This window comes from Sander lucioperca, chromosome 9 (assembly GCF_008315115.2).
Source record: "Sander lucioperca isolate FBNREF2018 chromosome 9, SLUC_FBN_1.2, whole genome shotgun sequence".
In the NCBI taxonomy this organism is placed as follows: Eukaryota; Metazoa; Chordata; class Actinopteri; order Perciformes; family Percidae; genus Sander; species Sander lucioperca.
This window is the reverse complement of record NC_050181.1, coordinates 10,888,117-10,907,291: the sequence shown is the minus strand read 5'-3', so window position 1 is coordinate 10,907,291 and position 19,175 is coordinate 10,888,117. Positions and strand designations below refer to the sequence as shown.

The following is a 19,175-nucleotide window of genomic DNA, read 5'->3' as shown; positions in this document are numbered from 1 at the left end:
CTAAATCAATTAAGTACATTTTTTCACACTCCTGGGTCACATGGAGGTAAGGTTTGGTTAGATATCCTTCCCATCTTTAGTTGGTGCAGTACTTTGACACTTCCAAAACATTACTAAGCCTTCTTCCCATGCCCCTGCCCTGGAGAGACACAGAGCCTAAGTACTGGCCGACCTGTTCATTAATTTCCCATTAGTCAACAGTTTTTCCTTAGAGTCTCGGGGGAAATAGACTAACCCCGCCATTAGTTCCAACAATCCCTGAGGACCTCTTCCCCCCCCGCTCCCACCACCTCTACCAACACACACACACACACACACACACACACAAAACACCCATCCCTGTTTCCCCGAGTGATGACCTCTTCATACACATGGCCTCTTTCATTCCGCTCTGAGGGTTGGTTTAAGCCATGCACTGTCGCTGGTTTATGGCTCCCTCTCTGGCCCCCTTCAAAGTGTTGGGCTGTAGCCTGCAGTCATTGCAGATTTAATTGACGGACACAATTTTTGACTGTGGGTCGTTTAATCACAACAAACAATTGGAGTCATTTAAGAAGGATGATGATATCTTTGGCAGCTTAAGGAATGCATTTCTGTTTGTGGGAGTGTGTGCTTGTGTTTGTGTGAAATCTGAACCATGTATCAAGCTCTGTTGATCAGTTATCTCTTACAAACGCTACAAAGGAGTATAGATCAGTTTTTTTGAAGTCATTGACATACAGCCTAATTCTGGCTCACTCGAAAGGTAGGATTTGGTTTGGTTTGCTTTATTGACAATAATGGTATATATATATTTATAAAATATGCAATAATAAGTACTGATAAAATAAATAAATGAAATGAAAAAAATAAACGTTAAAGTAGATTTAAAAAAAAGAAATAAAATAGAAATACAAATAGAAATAAAAAATACGAACTATGCAAGAGCAATTCAAATCAAAACTATAAGGCAAGCAGTACCTACAGTGTACTTCAACTAATATTGCAATAATGCTCCAAGTGAAGTGACAAAGTTGTGTGATTAGTAGCCGCAAAGTATAGTATATGTAATATGATCCACTATAACAGCATACACCAGAATAATATATTATACGATCACGTAATTATACTTGATCATATTGTTTGTCTGTATGGATATAAAAATATGACATAGTACATGCAGTAATGTAATAAAACAGTATAACATAACATAATATATTTTTTTATTCTATATTATATTTTATAATATAAAATATAATATAGAATAATATATAATACAACAATATAATACATGTTTATATGTATTTGTTGTGCAATATTTGCAAATCAGTCCAACAATATATCAGGTTTTGTCAAGGATAAAAAAGAAAATACTTTTTAGAATAGTAAATATTTGTATTCCATAAAATGTCAGTTAATAGTTTAAAACCTCTTTTAGGATGTCTTAATATCCTACATCCTAAAATATTAACTTTAAATTGTTTCTTTTGTTCGACCAAATACCGGAATTTATTAATTTGACAATCATAAAAAACAGAGAAGCAGCAAATCCTCATAACGAATAACCTGGAAACAGCAACAAACATATTTGGCACGCTCACTCAATTAAAACTATTCATTTGTTTGATTTATTGATTAAGCGACTATTAGTGTCGGATCTAGTGATGTCCGCAGTCAACACACGCAGAGCATACATAGATGACTAGATAAGAGAATAAGGCCTGTGGATGTGGTGGGGTGAGACAGGCTCTCTCCAGACCACCGCTGCAGGAAGTGCATGGCCATGAGGTCACAGGGACACGCCATCACTCAGGGATTTACAGCAACTGGTTGTAACCGGAATTCTTTGAAAGTTTTTTTTGTCTTTGTCATTGTTTCTCCAACTGACTGACATTGGGTACTAAATTGCTGGTGTTCAGTTTGTTGATACCACTGCACTGTATCTCTTTTTGCAGTTAAAAGTTAAAAGGCCTTGATCTATTGTTTCATTTCAACTGTTCACAGTTCTACAGTGTTTGTGACTCACACTGTTGACCGTTTTTGCACAAACAAGACACCCTCTGTCATGCAATCTGAAATAGAGGCCATTCTCTAAAGATATCTGTAGCAAACTTGGAAACAATGACTAAAGCTGAGGACTTTGGCCTTTTTAGGCCATCAAATATTGACTTGAGCAAAGTCACCTGCTCTAAGTGGGAATGGTGTGAGATTATTGAAGGGCCTGAGCCACCTGTGTCTCTGCTTTGATGTTTTTAACAGTAAGCCGCAGGATTCGGGATGGAGGAGGGATATGAACTCGACCTGACGTACATCACAGAACGCATCATCGCTGTGTCCTTCCCCCGTGGGTGCACAGAGGAGATCTACTCTCACAACCTGAAGGATGTCACACGAATGCTCAAGTCCAAGCATGCAGATAATTACCTGGTCAGTGCTTGTCCGTGTGCTGCTCGCTGTCTCACCTTGAAATGTCAAAGCTGAAGTGTCAAAATCCATACAGTATTGATGTCAGGGCTGATGGCCTTTCATGGGACATTGATCTCAGAGTGCATAGTTAATTGTTCACTCAACCTGATGTAAGAATCAGTGTTAAAGCATAATGTTATAATCTTAGAGACAACATTTTAAGTCATGGGCTGTCTTGTATGTTCTCTTTAGATTATCAACTTGTCAGAGAAAAGACATGATCTCACTAAAATGAACCCCAAGGTAAGTTTATGTGACATTGTGTCATCTACATAAAATAAGCACAAATTAATAATAAAAAGTCGTAGCAGGATGAGTATATATATCAATATCCATCAGTTTGGAAAATAACAAATACAATTCATTTCAACGGCAAAAGATCTCTGTTCAGCCTCTTTGATCAGCTTTGTCTAACCAGCTACAGTAAACAGTATAATATTGATTGGTACTGGATAACTTTATAGAGTTCTACTGTGTCTGTTTACAATGAGTAATGTGTTTTCAGACTCTAGATACTGGCTGGCCCGACATGCATGCTCCGCCTCTGGATAAGATCTGCACCATCTGTAAGGCAATGGAGAGCTGGCTCAATGCTGACCCCCTTCATGTGGTGGTTATACACTGCAGGGTGAGCATCTACAGGTTGTGTTGTATCAGCTGTGTCTCAGTTTTGCATTAATAATTAAGCAATTACTCCAACGTTGTAATTATTTTGTCATTTCACATGTCCTTTTTTGTTGTTTAAACCCCTGAAAACGTCTTAAGCATTTTAAGTATTTCTCTATGACATTGAGTATTCATGACATCATATTCTGATTCGCAAATAGCTCAATTCTAATTGGTGGATGGAAATATGTGACTGCCTTTTTCTGAATAAGCCATGCCCGCTTCAAAGATACAGATGCAGAGATACAGATATGTGTGAAATAACCAATAATCTTCTAACTTTGGCAGAGAATACTGTGTTTATGTACGATCCCATCACTTACAATAGGAAAATGTTTGAAAAAATAAGTATTTGGTGCCTTTTAAAACTTTAGAATTTTGCTGCGTGTGTAGTAAATCATCACCTGTCCTCTCTTGTTTCTTCAGGGTGGCAAGGGTCGAATCGGTGTCGTCATCTCATCCTTTGTGCATTTCACCGACGTATCTGCCAGGTAACCAGTAATGTGTAACATTTTCATGTTGGGTTACTATAAATGCCATAGTTTGCTCTGAATTCAGGATTTATTATAATATGAGTGCACCCACTCACTGTTGGCGGCAACAAGAACCCACAACAGTTCATGAAGACTTACGTAGACCACAAGAAATGTCATTGCCTAACCACGGCGGATTTATTTACCTGCTGTAATTTAGGTTCAAGGTGAATCAGAGAGGGAGTCAAAGAAAAGTCACCTCTTATAAACTCAAAGGGAAACCACACAATTTAAGCCATGAATCACCCTGTATTGAATTGCATGAATCAACTTGGAAACAAGCTAGTTACTGTAATAGCTTCTGGCCACAGTGTCAGTTTCATGAAATCTATTCATGAAGGAACCCAATTTAAAATTTTCTAACCATTGTCATTGTCTAAGCCCTAAAGTAAAGAAATGCAGCAAATGTTAGGAGAGTGTTATGCTACTATGTAGATCCTCTCTGCACACAGCAGTCATTGTGGCATGAGCGCACATCAGCCTTCGATTTAGACTCCGCTTCCCTTAGTGTTTGCGTCCCGCTGGGGAAGACCGGGTCGGTAAGGCGAATTTGAAAGACAGAGGGCAAGAAGAAGTAGGGAAAGAGATAGGAAAACAATGAGGCAGATTTACAATGGAATAGATTCATGGGAGGGGGCAGAGGGAGAGGGTCCGCGATAGAGAAACAGAGCTGTGGTGAAAAGGCTCCAGTGCCTGTTGGTTTTAGGTCTGTCTGAATAGCAGAGCTGTGCACACACTCTGGCCTCTCTCTGTCCTCTTCTCCCCTTCCTTGTTTACTTAAGGCTGGCATTCTCTTCCTCTCTGCTGGAATCCCCTGTCTCTCCGCTTACTTTCACTCTAGTCCATTATGGATGTTTATGCATGTGTGTGTTTGTTGTCCTAATTTAAGTCAGGGTTAACACTATTCAATTATAGTGCAACAGAGTGTAATCTCTCTCTTGAGTTATAATTACCCAAAGTGTTTAATGTGTCTCACTGTCTCCCTCAAAGTGCTGATCAGGCGTTGGACCGTTTCGCGATGAGGAAATACTACGATGATAAGGTTTCAGCTCTGATGACACCTTCGCAGAAACGGTAAGACCCAAAACTTGAACACGCCCTTCTGTATAGCAACATGCTCCTAACCATGTGTTGTTTGACTGGTGCTCTGAAAACACATTCATGTCCCAGACCCATCTGATTCAATACAAAACTTTACAAGTCCTGGGGCTGTTTGTCTATTTTCTTTTTTTACTGAAAAGCCCGTCATTGTGGATCATTGTAATGAGAATGGGACCCCATGGTGACTTGGTGTAATCCTAATGCTGTGTATCACTGTGAATCATCATTGCTTACACTGATTGCTCTCAGACAGAACTGGTTTCTCCACATTCTTTTCTTCCAGTTCCTCTAAATTTTCGTGTCCCCCAAGTTTATGTGAGGTAAACCTTTAGCAATTACAACATGGCAGATGAAAATGTCTTGATAGAAATGCAAATTTGATATCTGAGTTACGGTACCAAAACCAAGACGGTACTTTTTGTGATTCTTTGCTGTGAGGAATTTAAACATGTTTTGCTGTAAATCCCTTTTTTCATTTAATAAAAGAAGCCAAACTTCTCCAATTTTAAATGTTGATTTAAAGGAAATGGAGACTGAAAAAGGGGAACACAGCTAGCTGCTAGAATAATTCACATTCAACGTAAAGACATGAGAGTAGTATACATCTTCTCAGCTAACTATATAGGGAATAAGAGTAATGTTCCAAAATGTAAACTATTGTTAAGTCTGAGAAAAATAACCCTGGTGATGTCATAGTGATGTCACCAGGGTTATCTCCGTTTGGGCTTGGAGATTACCATTTTTTATGCAAGGCTGGAGTTACACACTTGAAGCTATTTGCCAGGCAAGGAGGGTCTAATGAAAAAATGTCATCAAGTTGCATTATGGGAAGTGTAGGATCCAGTGTCTGTGGAAGTTGCCCCCACACTAGGGATTCAAAGCCTGTTTATCTCGGCCCTGTGTTGCACTAATTATGAGCAATCTCTTTTGCTGTGGAGTACCCCTTTAACACAAGCAGTTGTCTAAGAACGTTGCCTTTAGTGAAATACAGTCTAAAATTTGAAAAGCTGTGGTCAGTAAATATCTGAATAAAAAAAAAAATAAACAAGTCTACCTGACACATTTTGGATTGTCCTAAAAAACACGTGATACCCTTGATATTTAGTTTTTGGTTGTGGGAATTACTTCCAATAGTCAGTCGTGTGTATTATTTACATCCATCTCTGTTCTTTCATGTCAGGTATGTTTGGATCCTCAACAGTCTTCTAAGTGGATCCATGAAGATCAATGCCTCACCCTTGTTCCTGCACTGCGTCATCCTTCACGGGATCCCAAACTTTGACGCCACTGGAGGTTAAACTCATATTGTTTACCACTATACACAGCTGCAACTCCCAATGAATATACAGTGACTGCCACCATGACAGCATAAAAGAACCCAGACACAACCACATCAGAGCTGGAGCAGTAAACAAGATGGAGACTTATCTGTACTTTACATCGTTCTCTTTTTCCAACACACACACACACACACACACACACATGCTCAGACAGATAGAGGCACTTACATAAACAGAACTGAAGAGAAGAACTTCTTTATACGTTCCCAGTAAACCCATGGGAATTCACTCCCATGTTTGCATGTAAATAGCTGTTTTTACTAATTTCACTGAAACAACACAGGTCTTCGTCACATCGTGGAGCTGAAATCCCTTTCTCTCAACAACTGCTTATTACACTTGCTGTGAGCAAAACAATCTGAGAAGCTACTCATGAATATCTTATCCTAACAGGCTACTTAATGCCATGTTATTAACTATTTATTAATTTTATCTTTTTTCTTTCCAGTATGTCGTCCGTACATCAAGGTTTACCAGGGAATGCAAGCAGTGTATTCATCTGGAATCTAGTAAGTAGCTTTTACATGTGGTACAGTAATTTGTTTGCTTCCAAGAATATTGGAATACATTCAATTAAATCATCTTTGTTTTACTTACGTTAATGCTGACTTAGTGCTTTCTGTAAATATCTGTGATTGCTTCCAAACTCACTTTAAATCACTTCTCTGTTGTTTTTGTTTCAGTCACATTGGTCCAGGCCACAGAGACCGTGTATGCATTACCCTGGAGCCTGCCCAGCTTCTAAAAGGAGACATCATGGTAGGAAAAAAAAAAGCCTTCTCAAAGTTTCTGACATCAGTATTGATTGTAGTAATAACATTGATGTATTTTCTTTTGCAGATTAAATGCTATCACAAGGGTGACGTAACTTCCGATCGTGAAGTTATTTTCCGACTGCAATTCCACACGGGAGCAGTGCAGGGCTACAACCTGATGTTTGAAAAAGAGGACATGGAGACTGCCAACAAAGGTAGACCTGAAAAAAAAACCTAAGAGCAGGTCTCAACGTGCCTCTGCTGGTTTACGGCGACTCCTGTGCTCCACGCAGCATCTGCAGGACTCAGTCTGGACTTAATTTAGACTTGGCACTTTGAGACCAATAATCTTGTTTTACCAAACATTTTACGTGTACTGAGAGAATCCTATTCACAGACAACACCATTTGTCCTTCCACCTCTGAATGGCCACACTAATGGCATTCCTGTGTGCTTAAATTCCAGATCCCAGATTTGCAGATTATGGTAAAGTGGAGCTGGTGTTCTCCGAGGGACCAGAGAGGATTCCAGGTAGATTCCTAACTCTTCTGGGTTTTTATAAAAAAAAAAAGTTGCTACTGGGAGAGGTAGTTGGAAAAGCAGACACAAAGCTTTCTCCATTTTCCCCTCCGTGTTGTCCTGGGCTCCGTTCCTCCCCCTCTGCCCCATGGTGAGAAGGGATGTGGAATGCTGCAGAGGGGAAATGTAGTGTGAAGTGTGTGCTGACAGAGAGGTAAAGAAACACAGCATGTGGTGCCCCAGAGCCCCACAGGAGTGGGATGTTGTGTGGATCTGTGTATATGTGTTGTATGTATTTGCCTACTATTGCTGTAGCATAATTACAATATTCTGGCAAGGGTGATATTGTTGTCCCCCAACAATGACATTGCAATCCATAGCATCATCGGTGAAAGTGAAACCTTGAATACAACTTGGACTTTATGCATGAAGAATGAAAGTGGGGAGCTAGCCTGGCTCTGTCCAAATAAACTCTGTGTACCACCACCTCTAAAACTCAGCAATTAACACATTATATCCAGTTTAATCCTTAATAAAACAAAAGTGTAAAAACGACAATTGATGTTTTACCTTTGACAAGGCCAGGCTAGCAGTTTTCTGTCTTTATGCTAAGCTAAGCTAAGCTAACTGTCTGCTGGCTGTCGCATCATATTTAGCATACTGACATTTCAACAGTATTGAACTTCTCATCTCACTTTCAGCAAGAAAGCGAATGAGCGCATTTCCCAAAATGTTAAACTATTCCTTTTTAAACGGCTTCTATACCTGAACAATCTAGTAAAAGGAGGGAATTCTGAAACACTTTCTTTTTATAGTTTTGTTTGAATAGTAAGATTTGTGCATACTATATATATTCAGGACTGAGTAATGCAAAGTGAACTCTTCAAATCTACCATAGTGATGCAATTCCACTAAAAGCTCTTAATATTAAATTATTGCCCATCCCTAAATATTTACACAAAAAATTCCTGCTAAGACAGATCCTTCTTTGTCCTCCCTCGAGCCATAACATTATGATGAATAGTATTTTATGCTACTCACTGTGTGGTAAAGAAAAAAACACCTTGATACAGTATCAACAATAATGTTATTTTTGGGTCCAGATGCTGACAGGTGGCAAAATGGGGCGGATGTTATTGTGGACTACAACACAGCAGATCCACTAATCCGCTGGGACTCCTACCAGAACATCTGTGATGGTGAAGGTACAGGAATTACGCTACATTAGTCACTACATGACTCACAAGACTTTATAACAATGCCAAGGTCTGCCTAATGAATCAGGCTCTACCTGAGTGAAAATACCTGTGGCTGTTTTATGAATGGAAGAAGTATGAGTAGGTTGTTATTTAGACATGAAATGGAGTTCCCCCCACTTTCATCTCTCTGTTACTTTTCCACTATTCACTCTGTTCTCTCTGTTTCACAAACACACACACACACATGCTCTCTTTTTTTTTCTTCTCAGGGAATTACCACAGTCTGACAGGTCCTCTGCTCCATGTTATTAAGGGACTGTAGTGTGATTGCATTAACATGCAAACACAGTCACCACTAACTTGGTTTATGTTGCAAGCATTGCTTACAGGAGTTATTACTCATGAGTGGGACTTAAAACAGAGGCAGCCAGGCCCTGTGGAAACAAGACTTTTATTATGGCGAGGAAAGGAAAAGAAAGCTGAAATGTACCTTTAGGTTGCAGTATGATAGGCATGACAAGCAGTGTTGTTACTGTGTGAAGGATAGGGAGGATTGTTGTTGTACGTAGGGAATGCTGGGTTCAGAGGAAGAGCAATTAGTTCTCAAGAGATTTCTATTTTGTTGTTTCTTGAAATGAATAGGCATGCTTTAACCATCCCACACACAAACACACACATACACACTCTCACTAGCGCCTGCACAGACACACATAGACTCCGACTCAGAGCCACACTGTCGGGGCGTCCTGTCCTAGCTGTGGTTGTTGCTCTCCACTCAACCGCAGAATTCACAACAACCCAGAATAGAGCGACGTGGTGGTACCACGTCGCTCTATTCTGGGAGGTTGTTGCTCTATTCCGCATTAAAACCCAGATCCACCCTTTCCCAGAGTGTTTTTATAAGCTAAGTTCAGCTTAATGAAAATGAGCTGCCGTTTTTTTTTTAATTTTCATTTAAAATACCCCAACAAGTCCATATATAATTGTATGCACTCTTCTGGGAATGCAATGAAAGAGCAAAACACTCAAATTTAAGAATCCATCAAAGCAAAGCAAAGACATTAACAAAGGAGCATTTTTTTCTCTTGCCTTGATTCCAAAGCATTCATGTGGGATATTTACAGCCTTGCTTTCTCATGTAAACACTACATCGGAGACAGGAGACTGGGAGCTTTGTTGGAATTCTGCATCTTCTTACCACCACTTCTCTGGCAGGCCCAGTTTGACTCTGAAAGGCTGTCACTCAGAGGTTGGTCAGGAGGAGGAAGTCTGAAAAACATTTGCCACTGTAGTGCTAAGGTTGTGAAAAGAAAATCTCATTTACTTCAATGGCTTTTTGTCAATCACCAGTGAGAGTGTGTACTTATCCCCACATGTGAATGAAGAGTTGAATTTTAAAAGATTGTTTTTCCAGAAAGGTTGTTTACTTTGGTTTACTGTCAAAGTAGGCTGTTGTCTTTAGTGAAGCTTGGCTTACAGCTGCTGACCGCACTGAAACGAGAGAGTTAATCAGACTTCAAGCTAACTGAGGTGTACAGGTGTAATATATATAGGAAGACTAGACTAAGACGACAAATTCACAGTCCTGGCAAGAGTTCTGTTGGATTACAAGAATTTATTTCGGGACCCCAACATTTATAAAAGGTTCAGTGTGGTTTAAAAATATTTGATGGCTCATGCTCATACTTCCTGGGCTTTTTTCATTTGGCAAATAAGATAATAAATACTTGGAATTGAAGTTGATTGCTCTTTTGTTACACCTGAGCAAAATCCCGGATTCATTTGTGACACAGGATGACTTCTCTTTAAAACACTTATGGCTACAGGCAAATCCTCTAACCAAGAATGACTGGACTGCAATTGTACTGTCTTGCCCATTTCATACCGTACACTTCTCTTGAAAATTTCAATTTAAAAAAGTTGCAAAGAAGTATCAAAGCTGTAAAAAGAGAGAAAAGCTCAATGGATCACCTAGAGTAACTGATAAGTTGTTTCTGCAAGGTAATATATGCTGTGGAATTTTTTAAATGTAGTTTTTCAATGTTTGTTCACCTTCACGGCATTTTAGAGGCGGAATTCTCAGTGATGGATATCTCAAATCTGTCTGCATTGTATAATACCACTAGGGGTTTGAGATAAAATGTTAATTTAACTCTTTCATAATGCAGTTTTTTTCATACATTTTCTGTACAGCATGTTCTGTACAAATTGTACACAGGACTTTAAGAGTTTTTTTTCCCAGAGGGCTGTCATCTACACATCGGAGGTACATGTAGAAGCTTGGGCGGAAGAAAATAAGGATGATGAAGATCATCGTTATGCTTTCGACTCACAGTTTTGGCATTTAGGAGGTGCAGGATGGTAGTAACTGAGAAGGAATGGAAAGGGTTGGGTAATTGCATATCCATACACAACCCGACCTCCTCCCGCGACACGAGAGCAGCTTGAGGAATGGTTCTGGTTTTGCTGCTCTCTGCACTGTAATTGGTGGATTATTCAGGGACTGACCATACCACAACATGATGAATGCTAGATATAAATGGTTTAAATGATTTTCTTAAGCAAAGAACATACTTGGTTAACCATTCATGGGTTTGTTAATGTCAGTGTTAATCCTGATAGGTAAAACAGTTTTTAAAACAATTGTTGAACCCCATAATTGAGTTTGGGGCACATCTGTTTCGTGCCGATATTATTCATGAGGACAGCAGGCATGCAATTTCATGACACACAAGAGGGAGAGAAAAACAACTTGGCTTTGTGCTTTTCAGAACTCCAAGTAGAAGGCAAGGATTGCTTTAATGAAAAAGTGTCTTTTTAGAGAGTAAAAAAATCTGGAGCTGCAGGAATGTTGTTTTCTTTCTCTGATCCTCTCTGGGCCGCCCTCTCTCTCTTTCTTTCCCTCTTTTTCCCCCCCTCTCTCCCCAGTGGGGTAGTCCCCCTAATGCAGGGCAAGAGGTCGGGTTACTGCTTTCCTCCAGCCTGCCTCCGTCCTGAAACCCCGCCTCACTTGTTTACATTCCTCTGCCCTTATTTGGAGATCTCAAGGTCCCCCCCTCTTGTGTGGAGTGCAAACACTCTCACCTTCTCAGCAGAGAAAGAAAGCAGGGGCCAACATATTCATACACTCTTGTTTTGACCCTGACCATTATCTGCTGGTTGAAAGCCATGTCTGCTCTCTTGCGTCTTTATTGCCTCTTCTCTACAAGTTTTGTTTTACCGGAGACTGGGATTGTCTTGTGTGCTTACCTGGTAGTGGCTGCGAAGGTAAGAGATTTTTTTTTTCTTGAGACAGATGGGCGGCCATGAGGGGGAGGGAAAAGAAAAGAGAGGCAGGACGATGACAGGGGTGACAGAGAGAGAGAAAGAAAGATGGCCAGCATTGAGAGAAAAGGGAAACATCCATCCTAAAACCTGATTGCACCTTGCCAGAAGGATTGTTACGAGAGGGAGTTGTTGGAAAACTCCCAGCGGAACTGGCCTGCATGGAGGCCTGAGCCAAGGCTGCTCAAGGCCAGATGCAGGTTTCACTGGTGTGTTTGTGTGAGCCAGGGGGGGCTAGCTATACATACAGGAACTTTGCAGAGGAGGAGTAGGGGGAGCTTTTTATCATGCGTTTCCAGTCATGGTTTGACTGAAAGGCAAGTACTTAAGGCGGCAGATTGAGGGAGAAGCGTAGGAGTCATGTTCCAGCTGCTCACACGCACTTCTTCTCCAGCCATCATTTTGCGTAAGTCTAGGTAAACTAGATTCTTGTTGTTTTCTTTTGTGATGGATTTGACTCTGCCTCGCATAATGACTGTGATTTGTCTTTCACTTCTGAGGATTAAGGAGGTTGTTTGGACATATGCTGGGGGCCAAGGGGCAGGCGAGAGGGAGTAGTGTGGCCTTAATCACAGCTGGGTGAGGAATGCAGGGGTCAGACTCTGAAGATCCTCTTGTAGCGCCATACGGAATACTTAACATCTATTATATAACTTGAGCATGAGGAACACCTTTGTCTGCTGTAGACGCTGCATACACTAGCACCTTGGCAGTTCACCTTGTGGCAAGGTGGAAGCTGTTATGGCAAAATGAGCAGAATATCTTTGCTTGAAATAAACTCAACTCAGAACAAAGGATTTGCATAATTTTGGTGATTCTACTAGGGATTTTTTTTCTGACACATCTAATGAGGCGAACTGTTTCACATATATTTTATTTTAACATATATTTCTTCTGTCAATGTATGAATGTCCTAGTTATTTGTAGTCGGGTGTTCTATGTTGTCTGGAATGTTGTCTTTGTCAGGTGAGTCAAGTGTTGAGCTTTGTCTGTAACAGATTCTAAATGATGGAGTTTGTGAGCTGACATGACTGTGCATGTTAACAGAGTTCTGTCTGTGGTTTTGCGCCATTTGTCTTCGTCTGCGTGAGCCTCTGCTGTCTGTGTTTCTCTGTGTGTACGTGTGCCCATACCAGCTGACCGTATGAAGCGCTGCATCTCTTCTATTTTCCAGCGCCACGATCTCAAGGCCTAACCCAGGACAAAGCGGCGAACAAGAGGAGCCCCAGCGGAGGAGAAGCGACGCTGGGCAGAGGGGCCCGCACAACCTCCGCCACCTCCAGCCCTGACCACAGTGACCACGCCCTCTCTGTCAGCAGCGACTCGGGCCTGTCTAGCACTTCTCTGTGGGCTGACAGACCCACACCTGTCCCCACCCCAACCACCACCACCACCACCACCATCAGGCCTAACCAGGGCCCCAGCCAGCAGGAAAAGGTCCAGTTGAAGCGTCTTTTAAGTGGCTTTGGTCTCGATGACCCCTCACTGAGGGAGATGGGTGATCAAGGCCCCATAGTGGGCATCCAGCAGATAGTCCCAGCGCAAGTGCACATCAACGGAGACCCCAGACCCCGAGAGAGGGAAACGGACATCCTGGATGATGAGGTCATTACAGGTCATGATCTGCACAGTGTGGACAGCTTAGGGACCTTGTCGTCCTCCTGCCACAAGAGCAGCCAGAACTCCCTGCTGTCAGATGGCTTTGGGAGTCCCGGGGGAGAGGAGCAGCAAAGCCAGAGCCAACACCACCTCCATCACCCTGCACACCCTCCTATGGAGGAGTATGAGAGAGCCTATGCTGAGGCGAGAAGGGGCTGTCTGAGCTCCAGGAGCAACTCTGTGGCCTCTGCTAATCCCAGCAGTGCTCCTATGCCCAAGCAGCACGTCTACAGACAGGGAAGCTATTCCACACAGTCCTGGGTTCGCCAGCAGCAGATGGTTGCTGCACAACAGTTTATCTACATGGCAGAGGATGGAAATGAGACAGAAAGATACCCAGGGAACAAGCAAGGGAGCAGTTCACCCAAAGCAGGCCTGCTTACTGAGCCACAGGGCCTTAGCAGGGACATGACGACAGATGCTATGACAAACACAGCGCCACACAACAAACAGGCAACCATGAACAATAACAACAACAACAAACGTGACGAGGAGTTCAAATCTCTCACGATGGACATTGACAACTCCATCGACCAGCTCAACCAGCTGATCATGGACCTGGATCCCACCTTCGCGCCGGTTTCGAGCCACAGCAGCTCCATTAAGAGGAACGGCGGGACGCACGTGAACGGCTCAGTCTCCAAATGCTCGAACGGCATAAATCTCCGATTCAACGATAATAACGCAGCCACCCTGAAAAACACACAGCAGACAGGTAAGTCTAACAGTCAGTCAGTCTGGGTGTGGTGGTGGTGATGATGAAGTGTGGTCTGGAAGTGAGTTTGTGAAAAGAAATGTGTGACAGTCATTATGAAACCAGAGAAGTTGTTTTGCCAGAAATGTCTGATAAATATGACAAAGATATAAGTAATAAAACAACTTTAATTAACATGCTAGGAATATTTATAAATAGACAGAGTTGTTCCTCTCCAAGAGTATCATCTTTTCTTCTCCATTCACTACAGAGTTAACTTAACAAAGCACTCCTCCTCCTCCTCCTCCTCCTCCTCCCTCTCCCACCTGGCATGTTTTAGTGGCAGAAATAGCAGGGTTGTTGCCAGGTTTTCAGATGTTTTCAGTATGAATCTGAGGGAAGAGCGCCGTCCAGACTTGTCTGTATAGCTATCTGAGTAGAGGATCAGGACCGTACATCAAGAGAGGGAGAGCAGCTGTCATCGACCTCTGAACATTGCTGTCTCTCAGTGTTTGATTATAGAGATTGCATGATGAATACAGATATTTACAAAATCAAAGTCCTTAACCTTATGTTTCCCTCAGACCTTCCCACTGCTTATTGTTGTGTGTAGAAAAAGTTTGAAGCATTACGTAGAACACACTAGGGCTGCTTGATTATGGAAAAAAAATCATAATCACGATTATTTTGGTCAATATTGAAATTACGATTATTTAACACGATTACTCATTGACTTTTGAAAAGATATTGCATTTATTGAACTTAAAAAAACAACAACAGTGAAACAGTTAAACAAATCAACAGTGAAAACACCTAAAACTGTGGAATTTCCCTTAGTACTTTTCCCATTTTTTTTCATTCAGAACACAAGACAAAATAGGAGTTTATCTGCAAAATATAATGTGCAAATTAATTGTTTTTCTCAATTACTCTGTTTTTGTGATCATTAGGAGCTGAAATTGTAATTGCAATTAAAATTTCAATTTATTGCACAGCCCTAAAACACACACACACACACACACACACACACACACACACGCACATATTTAATTTGAATCATCTCTAATAATTGCTCTCCATATTTTTGTACCATGTTCACCACATTTCCATCTGTCCAGACTCATTTCTTTTAATTTCTTATCAATGATATGTTACTATAATCTTCAACTGTCTCCTCTTTTGACTGTCATTGTTCAGTTTGTTGTGCAGACAGAGGTAATACAACGTAGTGACTCTACAGTAGATCCACCAAAGTTATTTCCACTTTGTTCATGTTGAAAATGATCCCAGGACAGATCCTAGGAGGATATTCAAGGAGGCAGTCTATGATCTTAAAACACTGCAAAAGAATTTGCAGAATGTGTTTCAGTAACTGTATGTCTGCTTCTACCAACAATATTTATAGAAATTGCAAGATTACAAAATTCCTTTCTTTCCCATGCTGCAAAGATTAGAACTTTTATATCAGATCAGCCTGACAGGTTATCAAGTTTGGTACCATTGACTTGAGAAAGTCACACTAGGTACAGATCTTTTTTTTTCTTTCTTTAGTTGAAAACCAGTGAGGCAGAGAAAACGCAGAAAGCTGTTTGGGTTTTAGCAATGCGTGAATCACACTCCAGCATGTACATGTGGTTGCAGCGAGGCACAATATGGGGAGGCCTGAGGAATTTCCAAGAGAGGAACAAGTGAGGCCTGAGGCAATGTTTTTTTTCCATTCCAATCCAAAGTCATACCTGTCTGTGCATATCAACTACACAGAAGCATCATTCCAAGAAACAAATGTGAAAGACTATAACTTTTGCTAATTTGCAAATAACTTGTAGGAAGTAATGGATTGTTTTTAATGTAGGCTTTTATCTGTTTGCATTGGTGACATGATTCATGGCTCAGAGTCATTCTGCTCAGCTGTGTTGTAACATGAAGTTGGAGCAAATGTTATTTATCATAAAAGAAGGCTGGTTAAGTTATATTAATGAATGATTCATGTTGACTGTTGAAAGCAATTCAAGCTCTAATAGTGCTTTTTGGCTTACATTTGCATCCAGTATCCATGTAACTAGACCAGTCATGCTTTTCTGCTTGTTCTCATCACATGATTGCACCACAGCTCTATGTTGTTATTGTTTTCACAGTAAAAAAAAAAAAAGAGGAGATGGAGGAGTGAGGTTACGGTATTTATGTTGTGTAAAGTGGACTGGGGCTGACATACATCAATGAGAGGTTGGGGGTCCTCTCCATCTGAGGCTAAAGTAAAGTAAAGCTTGCAGGATAAATTTTGTGCATCGCAAAATTCTTTGTACTCTTATATCTCCAGTAACTTCATGGCTTTTAGAAGGCAGTACCATTTTAATTATATTTGTATTATATTTTTATATTAACAGTTACCGCGCATTTGATCAAACAACATTATGGCATAAGACCCATTAATACAATGTGTTTGTAAAATGCACCTGCAGCCATTGCTTATGTTAATAACCATATAATTGACTTGATAAGTTATTATGGTTTTATTATGATGTTAGATCAAATGAATGTCCCAGTATAAGATTCCTCTTTAGTAGGGATGAGCGATATGGATACAATCTCATAATATATTATATACTTTTATATCACTAGGCTATATCATGCTGAAGTACATTTTCTGAAAAATCATAAAATCTTTTATAGCTAAAATAACCAGATGGGAGAGTTTTTGGAGAATCCAATGAATGAAATACCTGACACATTAAGGAGTTCATTATATTGATGCAAAAGTGCTGTAAAGCCAATATTGCCTTGAAGCAGTCCTGCTCATTGATTTGCAACGGCCGGACACAATTAAGAACTTTAGCCACCTCAGTGGAAATAGACAAATCTCTATTGCCTCACAATACTGTATTTATCCTGTTACTGCCCAACCCAACTCTTGAGGGTATATTAGGTTACAGAAATGATGGCACTGAAAGTAAGTCATTGCAGAGAAAGATAATTTGTCTCCACCATTCAGATCCATGCTTGCCTGTCTCCAGGACTGTTTCTCATACCTCTTGAATCAAATCCTGTACACTGATGTATATAATGGAAGATAAAAAAAAAAACTTGTGATGCATGCACAGAGAAACCCTTAACACGCACGTATGCCACTGTCTGTGTCATCCAGACAACGTGAGTAATGACCCCCGGCATTAGCACTCCTGCATCTTTAGCATTCTTCAGGGCTGAGAGGTCGGAGCCTGCTGGGAGGGCTTAAATTAACACCCTGGTGCTGAGTGGCAGCAGTCAGAGCAGTCACAACATTGACCCCCCACATACACACACACACACACACACACACTCCACACCCTCCAGCCCACCAGCCAGACCGCTGGCATTCCTCAGCTGTCCTCTCAAAACATGACTATAGGCAGTACACCCACCGGTAGCAGTGTGGTGATGTCACTTGGACAGGCTAAATTCAAATGTAATCAATCCCAGACATTTGACCAAGTCTACATTAACATGAATTGAATTGACATCAGTGTGATTGTTAGAATACACAGTTCAATTTAGTACAGTGCAATAAATCAGAATTATAATTTAATGAATTCAGCTGAATCATGTTAGGATGACATGATCTTGTCAAGTTACCGTACCTCAAAGTTTTGTTGAAATACACATTAATAAGTATAGTAGAACACATTTAATTGCTTTAAACATCAGGTTTATGTACTTACATGTGACTTTTGACATTGTGATACATATCAGAAAATGCCATTATTAATATCGTGTTATGTTTTTCAACCATATTGCCAAACCCGAGTCTATTAGTCTATTAGTCTATTATTATGTCTTAATTTCAGAGTAGACAGACATTTCAATAGTACCTTGACTAGAAGAAGATGCAGTGTTGGAAAAAAAAAGATTTGCTGAAGACTTTCCTAAAAAGTATCAAAGGTTAAAGCACTGTTATTTTTTTTCTTTCAGTGTTATGTACTTTACTTCCTTGAAATCAGTGATGCCTGTGAATCTGTTAACATTTAATGACCTGCTTGCTGCTGTCTACCTGTGTGTATCCAGCTGTCCTGTCCAGTGAGGGACGGGTGGGTGTCACGCGGAGTCTGAGTAGCCAAGGAAGTGATGTCACGGATCATCCAGGCTTCTGTAACTCAGGGTGGGGGGGGACAGAGGAGTACAGGGGTCAGCGGACATACTCCCCCTGTGTGCCCCAGTCTCAGGTAAATACAGCGTGTGCACACAGTGTATAATGGCTCTTTCCCCCTTCATGAACCATTTTATTCTGTACGGTTGGTTACATGTATGTGTTTGTTGTTTATTACAGCACCCCCTGTTGTACAGGACAGACAGTGTTGACTACAGGGGCCCGGACATGGACAGTGGGGTCGAGGCCGGGAGTGACATGACTCCACCCACTCCCGCCTTCCCCATCTCTCCACCAACACCTTATGGTAAGTACTGTATGTTTCCCGTGAAGCATCTCACTTGTAAATATGTTTCTTTTATCATTAATTTTGCATGTATTTGTGACCAGCTTTGTGTGGTAGGTTTAATTAAATGTCCCTGTCCTTGTTTCCTTTGTGTTTTCAGTGAAAAGTATGTCAGAATTGACTCACCTCAGGCAAATACCATCTCCTAGCATGCAATCTTACGGAGGCTACAGAACAGATCATGGTAGGTTCAGATCTCTTCAAAAGGCAAACTGACCACATCATATGAATCTGTTATGGAAATTCTTTAGTCTGAGGGAAGATAGTGGTCTTTCTCTGTGAACTTAAAAGCAGTGTTTAGCACTGGGATACAGAGCAGTGGTATAGAAAACCATTCTCCATATAATTTGACGGTATATATTTAAAATGCAGAAATGTCATTCCATTGTAAAATAAAAATAAAAATGGATCATTTGACCTTTTTCTAAGCCTATGGATTTGAGGCATCTTATCATAGGAAGTTAAACAGTTCAC

The 19,175-nt window shown here is 40.8% G+C and overlaps 1 protein-coding gene across 3 annotated transcripts in view; it reads left to right on the top strand.

The window, feature by feature from the left end:
• The window catches only part of LOC116046043 (tensin-3), a 33,570-nt gene that overhangs the window by 6,097 nt on the left and 8,298 nt on the right, over window positions 1-19,175 (top strand). Inside the window, exons 2-16 of one of the 3 annotated variants that reach the window (XM_036005158.1) lie at window positions 2,237-2,406; window positions 2,638-2,688; window positions 2,951-3,073; window positions 3,538-3,602; window positions 4,635-4,718; window positions 5,926-6,038; window positions 6,534-6,594; window positions 6,769-6,844; window positions 6,926-7,055; window positions 7,306-7,371; window positions 8,463-8,564; window positions 13,057-14,256; window positions 18,274-18,431; window positions 18,536-18,662; window positions 18,802-18,885. In XM_036005158.1, coding sequence (XP_035861051.1) covers window positions 2,257-2,406; window positions 2,638-2,688; window positions 2,951-3,073; window positions 3,538-3,602; window positions 4,635-4,718; window positions 5,926-6,038; window positions 6,534-6,594; window positions 6,769-6,844; window positions 6,926-7,055; window positions 7,306-7,371; window positions 8,463-8,564; window positions 13,057-14,256; window positions 18,274-18,431; window positions 18,536-18,662; window positions 18,802-18,885 — 2,590 coding nt within the window. In that variant the 5' untranslated portion in view covers window positions 2,237-2,256. The remainder of the gene's footprint in view (window positions 1-2,236; window positions 2,407-2,637; window positions 2,689-2,950; window positions 3,074-3,537; window positions 3,603-4,634; window positions 4,719-5,925; window positions 6,039-6,533; window positions 6,595-6,768; window positions 6,845-6,925; window positions 7,056-7,305; window positions 7,372-8,462; window positions 8,565-13,056; window positions 14,257-18,273; window positions 18,432-18,535; window positions 18,663-18,801; window positions 18,886-19,175) is intronic. The other 2 variants (XM_036005159.1, XM_031294166.2) reach the window with 2 other exon arrangements.